Genomic DNA, 9,112 nt, shown 5'->3' with positions numbered 1-9,112 from the left:
GGATTTTTCCAAATTTATAATCAAGCCCAATTCCCGAAGAACTTCTATTGTCACCTTCTTCTGTTTCTCTAGATGGCTTACCGAGTCTCCCACAAGTAAGAAATCGTCCAGGTATGGGACCACTAGGACTTCTTCGGTCCTTAAGTATTTGACCACTTCCGCCATAACTTTGGTAAAGACTCGGGGAGCTGAAGAAAGACCAAATGGTAAAGCTGTAAATTGAAAATGGGATTCTTCTCCCGAAGGAGAAAGCACTGCAAAACGTAAAAACTTTTGGGAATCCGCATGAATGGGAATATGATAGTATGCATCTCTGAGATCCAGAGTACACAAAAATGCATTGTGGTTTATTAAGGGAGTAGTAGATTTTATAGACTCCATCTTGAACTTGATATACGTCACCCACTTGTTCAGAAATTTTAAATTTATAATTAACCTGTAAGACCCATTTGGCTCCTTTATTAGGAAAAGGGGGGAGTAATGACCCGTACCTTTTTCTTCTGGGGGGACTGGACGAACCACTTCCAGTTTCTGCAGGATAGACACTTGCTCCCAAAGATGATGTGTCAGACTTCCTGAGGATTGCCTGGACAGAAAAAACCGATGAGGAGGAGAAGACATAAATTCTATACGGTAACCATCTTGGATAATGGAAGTCACCCACCTGTTGTTTGTTATATTCTTCCACTGGGGGAGAAAGTCCTTCAACCTTCCCCCCACCCTGGCGTCATTGCTTCTTTTCTGGTTTGTTTGAGGAACTGAACAGGAATGGCTTGTTTTTCCCCCCCTGGAACTATTCCAGAAGCCTTGTCTCCAGGAAGATCTCCCCTTATTCTTTGGTTGGTCTTTGTTTGCTCTAAAGCCACGAAAAAACTGCTTTTTTGGTGTAGGTCTAGGTTCAGGAAAACCTTTCTTCTTATCCGCAGCTTTGTCAAGAATCTCATCTAGCTCAGATCCAAACAAGAATTCACCTGAAAAGGGAAGGCTGCAAAGTTTTGCTTTAGAACGAATGTCCCCCGACCATTGTTTCAACCAGAGGGCCCTTCTGGTGACATTTGAGAGGGCGGCATCCCTTGAGGCAAAACGAATAGATTCAGCTGAGGCATCAGCTAAAAAGGCAGTAGCAGATTTAAGTAAAGGCAACGAATCTAAAATTTCTTCTCTAGGGGTGCCTTCCCTGAGATGGTCTTCTAAACCCCTAACCAGAATAGGAGGGTACGGGATACTGAGGTTGCCGCAATATTTGTTTTGATTGTAGTCATAGAAGACTCCCAAAGTTTTTTAAGTAGACAATCCGATTTCCTGTCCATAGCATCTTTAAGTTGCGTGGAATCCTCAAACGGTAAATCCGTCTTTTTTACAACTTTGGTAATAGGAATGTCTACTTTGGGTACGTTCTCCCGCAATTTTGTCTCTTCTGGGTCAAACAGTAAGCGATTTTTAAAGTCTTTAGGGACAATTAACCGTCTCTCTGGTTCTCTCCACTCATCTACCACAAGACCCCTTAAGTTTTCGATAACTGGAAACACCCTCGTTTTCTTCTGTCTCAGTCCCCCGAATAGTTCATCTACCATGGATTTTTCTTCTACTTTATCCTCAATTCTTAGGGTGTCCCTTAAGGCCTTTATTAAGCTATCCAAATCTTCATTGGCAAACAAAAATTTGGGGTCATTAACCACCTGAGTTTGTGAAAAGACATCCTGGTCTTCTGACTATCTCGTATGAGCATGAAGGCTGTTCATCATCCTCTACGTATTCAGGACTAATTCGGGGTTTTTTCAAGGGTGGCCCTTTAGAGGCCTTAATTTCTTCCCTCATAATGGTTCTTAACTCATCCAAAAATGAGGGTTTCTCTTCCTTAAGTATTTTATCTAAACATTCTTTACACAGGCTCTTCTTATATGAGGCATCCAATTTTGCATTACAAATTTAGCAACGCTTAGAAGGAGCCTTTTTAGGCCTATCCTTATCTGGCTCCTTCTCTTTGGGTTTGTCTCTTTCCCTTTCTTTTGGGAGATCTTTCTCTCCTGATAGGGAGAACTACATCAGTAAAGACCCCTATAAGAGACCCCAAAATAATGGCAATAGACAGGGAATAATTCCCACATATTCCAAAGCGTTTACTCACGGAACCCAGGGTTAGGGATCGCGTCTCAGCCACATCCGCCATGTTGTCCAGCTCCATGGAGACCTCAGCAGAAGTGAAACTACACTGCACGCCTCTAAATACTCACCTTCCGGCGTCTGACGTCATCAGTGGCCGCCTGTCTCCCAGGCTGCCTCACTTCCTGCGCCGAGGTCTCCGCGACGTCACTTCCGGTCACCGGAAGTGGGGCATCGCGCGAACAGGTGGATCGTGTGCCGGCCGCTGCGGACCCCAGGAGGAGTCGTATGGCCGCCGGCACGCCACAAATGGCAGCCCAGCACTGGAGACCCCAAGTGGAGCCCGGAGCTCGGACGAGGGAGCGCTGGGGAGGACAAGCACCCCGAGAGGTACGAGATCCATACCTCCCCCCCCCCCCCGGAGGAGAGAGAGAGGATTTACTCTCAACCCTATCCCCTGTAGGGACAGGAAAACACTGGTGGGAGGTTGGGGGAGGGCCTTTTAATAAAACTCTCAATTTCCTGTCCCTACAGAGGAAGGGGAAGCAACCTCCAGGGGGCCGTCATGGGGGACGAAATGGAAATTAAAAATCTAGAATCTCGCTTGGTTGTCTTTGACTCAGATACACTGGTTGAACCATTTTGTAAGAGATTACAAGAAACTATTGACAAATATGAGAAAAATATAATACAAGACTACGAGGGACTACGAGAAAAACAAAGCTTACCATTGGACACACCGTGGTAATGGCCGACGCTTCCATTCTAGAGCTATACAGCACAAGCCAACTGCTGACGCTCATGTACAAGACTCACAGTCTACCAATCTCAGCGAATCAGAGTACTCCCAAGACGACTCAGTGTCCAGTCAGCGAAATGTTAGAAAACGAGGCCCGAAGCACCGTGTCTGGTCCCCGAATTACGAGTGGGTTAAATCCACCAGGAATAAGAAGACCACAAACAATGGTAACTCAGTTGATTTACAAGTTATTAATTTGTCTACCTATCATAGTGATAGTGATATCGAATTATCTGTTCTCAAAAAGGGCCTTACCTTTTCCCCAATGAATCGTCTCGATAAATTTGAACTTACAAAAGATTTGTATTTATTTTGTAGGCAATTAGCCTTCAGAATTAGCCTTTTGGACTCCCTTCCGGTCGAAGACAGACAGGTATTCAGGGATAAACTGGACCTACTTGACGAAAGCTCCATGGAACAAGGTAGGAGGAAGTTTACTTTACGTGTGCCCTCACAAAGCACACCAAGTTTCAGCTTGTTTCCTGCGTTACAGATATTCTATGAATCCACTCTACGGGACATCAGGACCCTTAGATTAGACAACAACAAAATGGAAAACCTGTCCAAACTAGAACAGAAAGCCCTGAATGGCTTAAAACAACAAACATCCTTCCTAATTAAGGAAGCTGATAAAGGGGGTAATATTGTCATCTGGCCCCTAGAATTATATCTTGAAGAAGCAAGGAGACAGCTCAGTAACCCGAAATTTTATGTTGTTTTACCTTCAGATCCCACTCAGATCTTCAAAGAAAAGACCGACCGACTCCTGAAAGCAGACCTGCAGGCTGGTATCTTAAACAAGAACGAAACGCATTTTCTCACTACTGACAAGCCCATGGTACCGACCTTCTATATGTTACCGAAGGTCCATAAATCCTTGGAAAAACCCCCGGGACGTCCAATCGTCTCGGGAATCGGGAGCCTAAATGAAAAATTGTGCACTTACCTAGACTTTTTTCTCCAACCACTAGTCACAAAATTGCCATCGTTTGTTCGGGACACCACACACCTTATCCAGAGGATAGAAGAATTTGAAACATCTGTCCCAATCCTGATGATCACTTTGGATGTAAAGGCCCTATATACGATCATTGGACATCAGGTAGGCATGAATGCCATCGCTTACTATCTGGATAAGGAATGGTCTATGTATAGGAGACTCCTTCCTATTAGACCTCCTTTACCTGATATTACATTAGAATTACTTTCTGTTTGATCGGACCTTTTATAAGCAAGTGTCAGGTACAGCCATGGGGGCTAAATGCGCCCCATCCTATGCAAATTTATTCATGGGGTGGTGGGAGCAGAGTGTGGTATACCAACTGGACGCCTTTAATAACTGGGTAGCAGGCTGGTATTGGTACATCGATGACATTCTCCTCCTTTGGACAGGTACCATCAATGACTGCCAGAATTTTATCGACCTATTGAATAACAACCCATGGAAAATCAAGCTCACTGCCCATATTTCGGATACTACAGTGGGCTTTTTGGACGTTACCATCAGGTATGTACATCCCAAGCTTACCACTTCTTTGTTCCGAAAGGAAACTGCCTCTAATAGCTTATTACATTTTTCTAGTTTCCATCCAGCTCACTTTAAAAAAGGAATACCCGCGGGTCAATTCTTTCGTGTACCAACGAGCAGGATTTTAGACATCATGCACGCGAACTAACCACACGCTTTAAAAACACAGGCTATCCACGCAGGGTCATTTCAAAGGGTTTTATTCGAGCATGCAACAATGATAGACGAGATTAACTGCAAACAAAGATGCACCCTTCAGAGTCAAGACCTAGGCTGATCACCACTTTTAACAATCAGTGGACTGACATCTACAAAATTCTGGAGAAAAATTGGGGCATCCTCAAGAGCAACAATAGGCTTATCCCCTTCCTTACTGACAAACCACAAATGAAAGCAAGACGTGCTAAAAACATAAAGGATGTCCTGACCAGGAGCCATTTCCAACGTCCATCTGTACCTCTTGGCATGCGTCTGCTTGGCTCTTTCCCGTGCGGTGACTGTTCGGTGTGTCCTTTTGTGCCACGGACATTGGAGTTTGAGAAACAGTCAGGGTGCAAGAAGTTCAAAATCAAAAGTTACATTAATTGTAAAACAAAGGGAGTCATCTATATCCTTATTTCCCCCTGCCGCAAGCTCTACGTGGGACAAACCGCCCAGGAATTCCGAAAAAGGTGCCAACAACACTTGGCTACAATTCGTACGGCGGCTGCAGATCAACAAAAAGTTAAAAAAACTCACCTCGGTGGCCCTTCATTTTCTACTATACCATGGCAGTTGTACACTAGGTCTTAAATTTGTGGGTCTGGAAAAAGTGGCATTAAACATCAGAGGTGGCAATCTCACACCTCTATTATTGCGTAGCGAATCCAGATGGATCTACACACTGGATACCATTGCCCCTAGGGGCTTAAATGAGGAACTTTTGTTCACTGGACATTATAAAATGCGAACTTCTGAACTTACTGTCCTTTCCTCCGTTCATGCTCTTTAATTTTTCACGTTATAGGATGTACTTATTTTTCCATTGTCACTCACACGCACCCATCTCACATCACACAACATACAAACATCACATAATTTTTATTGTTTGACTTAAACCTGTATAATTAATGTCACTTGGACCCCCTACAGTGTTTATTTATTTTCTCTGGGCCCCTTAACATCACTTATGTTTGGTAGTTATTGTTTTTCTGTGTTTCACTTCACCTTTCCTTTGTTTAAGTTCTAGACATCTTCACAATTGTTGAATGGAGGGACCTGTGAGCCATCACAAACTATGAACAAACTATGCATATGCTACGGGAGAATATTCTAACTTACAGGATCTGTGACTTGATTTCTCTTCCTGGGAATCCCTGCTTATTCTAAGACACCCTGTTGGATCTTTGTGGACGCCTTTAAGTGACATTACCTCCTTTCTCTGCCCTTCCCCTTTCCCTCCCGCACTCCCCCCCCCTTTTCTTTACCATTTTTCCTGGATTTTGGACATCTAGACTAATTCCTTGCTGCTATCCCCGGGTTTTATTACTTTGGGTCCTCCTTGTCTTGGCCATAATGGGTGTAAGGGATCTTTGTGCCTTTTGTACACTTTCTTTGTGATCACATTATATTCTATTTACTTATTCTTTAAGTATATACATTTGTATGGCTTATTTTTCTGTCTATATTACTTTAACCTTTTTTGGAACATGATTGTTTTATGCTGCTCTGGCGAGACTTAGGCTTAGGCTCCCCCACCCACCCGACCTCCTTTATACCTATATATATATATTTGTGGGCTTTGTTATGTCAGAGCAGCATTTAGTATTTAAGTTTGTCATTCTCTGTATGCCGGCCTCCCCTGACGAAGCCCGTGAGCCAGGCAATACGCATAGGGCATCCTCTCCCCCCAGTTACCATCCTCTACACGGTAATATCACCCTTCTTTTCTACACTTTAATTATGTTGGGCATTACTATTACAATATATTTTTATTAGAGTACTACCATATATCTTTGTGTCCTGACCTTTGCAATCTTTGTTCTGTATGGTGTAGCCGTGTATTCACCTATATGTATTTGCTTTGACATTCTTTGTGTTATGCAATTTGCTCACTTTGTTATTTCACCCTCCTATGTAGGGTTTTTAATTATTTTTATGATCCACACTTATTTCAATAAAATTTTTATTTGTTCACCCACATACATCTGCCTTTTTTTCTGTTTGTGCCTTCCGTATAATGTAAATATTTTAATATAATGTATGTTATGGATCTCAAAAGTTAGAAAGTTTAATAAAGTTTAAAAACTATAACATAAACAAGAGCTTCCATCTTACCAGGGTACAAGTTCACTATATTGATGGGATGGTCTTTTTGGCTCCGCTTGGTGAGGATATTCCCATGAAATTGAACTGGGATTATTTCTTTTCTCCCAATGCTTAGCAGATGCCATCGTACCTTTCTCTCCAAAGACAGAACCAGTCCAGGTACTGTGTCACCAACATATCCGTTGATAGCTAGAATATAAAGACACCGTTATTAATATGTCATTTTTAGCAACACCTAACATTCCCTTTAAATTTAGACTAGATCACTCCACAAAAATAGTAAATATCTGTAATAGAAAGCTTCCTAACATTGGATATGCAGGCAGTCCTTGTGTTAGGAACAAAATAGGTTCTGTAATTTTGTTCTTAAGGGGAACCTGTAAGGCACATCTATCCCCCAAAGCTAAGGACATAGCTAATTTACTGCAGTGAGTTGCTCTGCATGAAAATATTGTAATGAGTCAGTAGCTCCTGTGAATTATAAAAGGGACCACCCACTCTGCATTTTAATCCTGTGGATTGAGTCTGCCAGGAGTTCCTGAGCTGTCTGGAGTCAGGCTCCAACACCCACATACTTCTCTGTCCTCTGAATGCCAGGAGGCTTGCAGGGGGCATGTTTCCAAGAGGAGAAAGGAAGGTGAATTTCCATATCTTATAAACTTATTTTTTACAGAAATGCAGCCATGCAAAGATATAAGAAATTAAGCTTGGGACACATGGGGACAGGACGGGGAAGAATATAATAGTCATCTACCATCAGGTAATCTGATGGTAGATGTCCTTTAACCCCTTCTGGTCTAAGCTATTTTAGGCCTTTAGGACCAAGCCTGATATCTTAAATTTGCAATGTCATTATAGGAGGTTATACCTTTGTAACGCTTATCCAGAGGATTTTGAGATTGAAGTACAATGTGTGCCGAGAAAACAAAGTAATAGAAAAATTTTGATGATATCTTTTGTGTTTAGTTATGAAAAAAATGGAAATTTGGCAAACATTTCAAAAAATTATTCATTTTCAAAGTTCAAAATTTTCTGCTTTTCAGGCAAATAGTCATAGCACCAAAATAACTTCATAAATAACATTTCCCAAATGTCTGCTTTATGTCGGCATGGGTTTTAACCCCTTAAGGACGCAGGGTTTTTCCGCTCATTTCTCGCTCTCCAACTTCAAAATTTTACTTTCCAGTAATCACAAAACCAAAAGAGAAGGCAGCCGCACTCCGTTGTCCTAATCCAAAAAGTGTTTATTCACATGTGGATGCAAAGCTACGTTTCGGCTAGCTCAATGTAGCCATTTTCACTGCTTGAAAATGGCTACATTGAGCTAGCCGAAACGTAGCTTTGCATCCACATGTGAATAAACACTTTTTGGATTAGGACAACGGAGTGCGGCTGCCTTCTCTTTTGGTTTTGTGACTACTGGATCTCGGGCCGGATCAAAGCAGCTAGCACCCACACGGATTGAATCCCTTGCTACACCTCACAGTGCTGACCTTTTCTGCCAAATTCGTTACTTTCCAGTAATGTTATTTATTTTAACATGCCGTGTACTGCGAAGATGAAAAAAAAAGCCAAATGTGGAAAAACTGAAAAAAAAAAACGCACATGCGTCACGTTCTTGTGGGCTCAGTTTTTTCGAATTTGACTGTGCACTCAAAATAACACCTCAGCTTTATTCTTTGGTTCGGTGCAATCGCGGTGATACCAAATTTATATAGGTTTTATTGTGTTTTAATACATTTTCAAAAATTAAACGAATGTGTACAAAAAAGAAAAAAAAATTTTGCCGTCTTCTGACGCTAATAACTTTTTCATACTTTGGAGATGTGTGAGGTGTAATTTTTTGTGAAATGATGCGACGTTTTCATTGCTACCATATTGAGGTCTGTGCAACATTTTGATCATTTTTTATTTAATTTTTTATGTGATGTAAAAAGGTGTAAAAGTCTCATTTCGGACATTTGGGCGCCATTTCCCGCCTCGGAGGTCACCGCCGGCCGTAACTGCTTTTATATTTTGATAGATCGGGCATTTTGGGACGTGGCGATACCTAATATGTTTGTGATTTTTACTGTTTATTATGTTTTATATCCGTTCTAGTGAAAGGGGGGTGATTTGAACTTTTAATATTTTATTAATTTTTTTTATTTTTTAAACTTTTTTTTTCTTTTTTTTCCACTATTTTTTAGACCATCTAGGGTACATTAACCCTAGATGGTCAGATCACTCCTACCATATACTGCAATACAACTGTATTGCAACATATGCCATTTTTGCAGCACATTCATTACAATGAGCCACTGGCTCATTGTAACGAATCTGCAGAAGCCATGTAGCCTCGTGTCAAAAGAAGACCCGAGGCTACCATGGCAACC

The 9,112-nt window shown here is 41.7% G+C and overlaps 1 protein-coding gene across 5 annotated transcripts in view; it reads right to left on the bottom strand.

The window, feature by feature from the left end:
* Positions 1-9,112, bottom strand: part of LOC140077099 (coagulation factor VIII-like) — an 810,463-nt gene that overhangs the window by 413,971 nt on the left and 387,380 nt on the right. For all 5 annotated transcript variants that reach the window (XR_011849697.1, XM_072123989.1, XM_072123990.1 and 2 more), the window contains exon 18: positions 6,747-6,926. Coding sequence is in view for 4 of the 5 variants with exons in the window: in XM_072123989.1 (XP_071980090.1) it covers positions 6,747-6,926 (180 nt within the window). In the remaining variant the exon portion in view is untranslated. The remainder of the gene's footprint in view (positions 1-6,746; positions 6,927-9,112) is intronic.

Source organism: Engystomops pustulosus, chromosome 9 (assembly GCF_040894005.1).
Source record: "Engystomops pustulosus chromosome 9, aEngPut4.maternal, whole genome shotgun sequence".
Lineage (NCBI taxonomy): Eukaryota > Metazoa > Chordata > Amphibia > Anura > Leptodactylidae > Engystomops > Engystomops pustulosus.
Note: the sequence above shows the minus strand (reverse complement) of the source record. Positions and strands in the feature narration are given on the sequence as shown.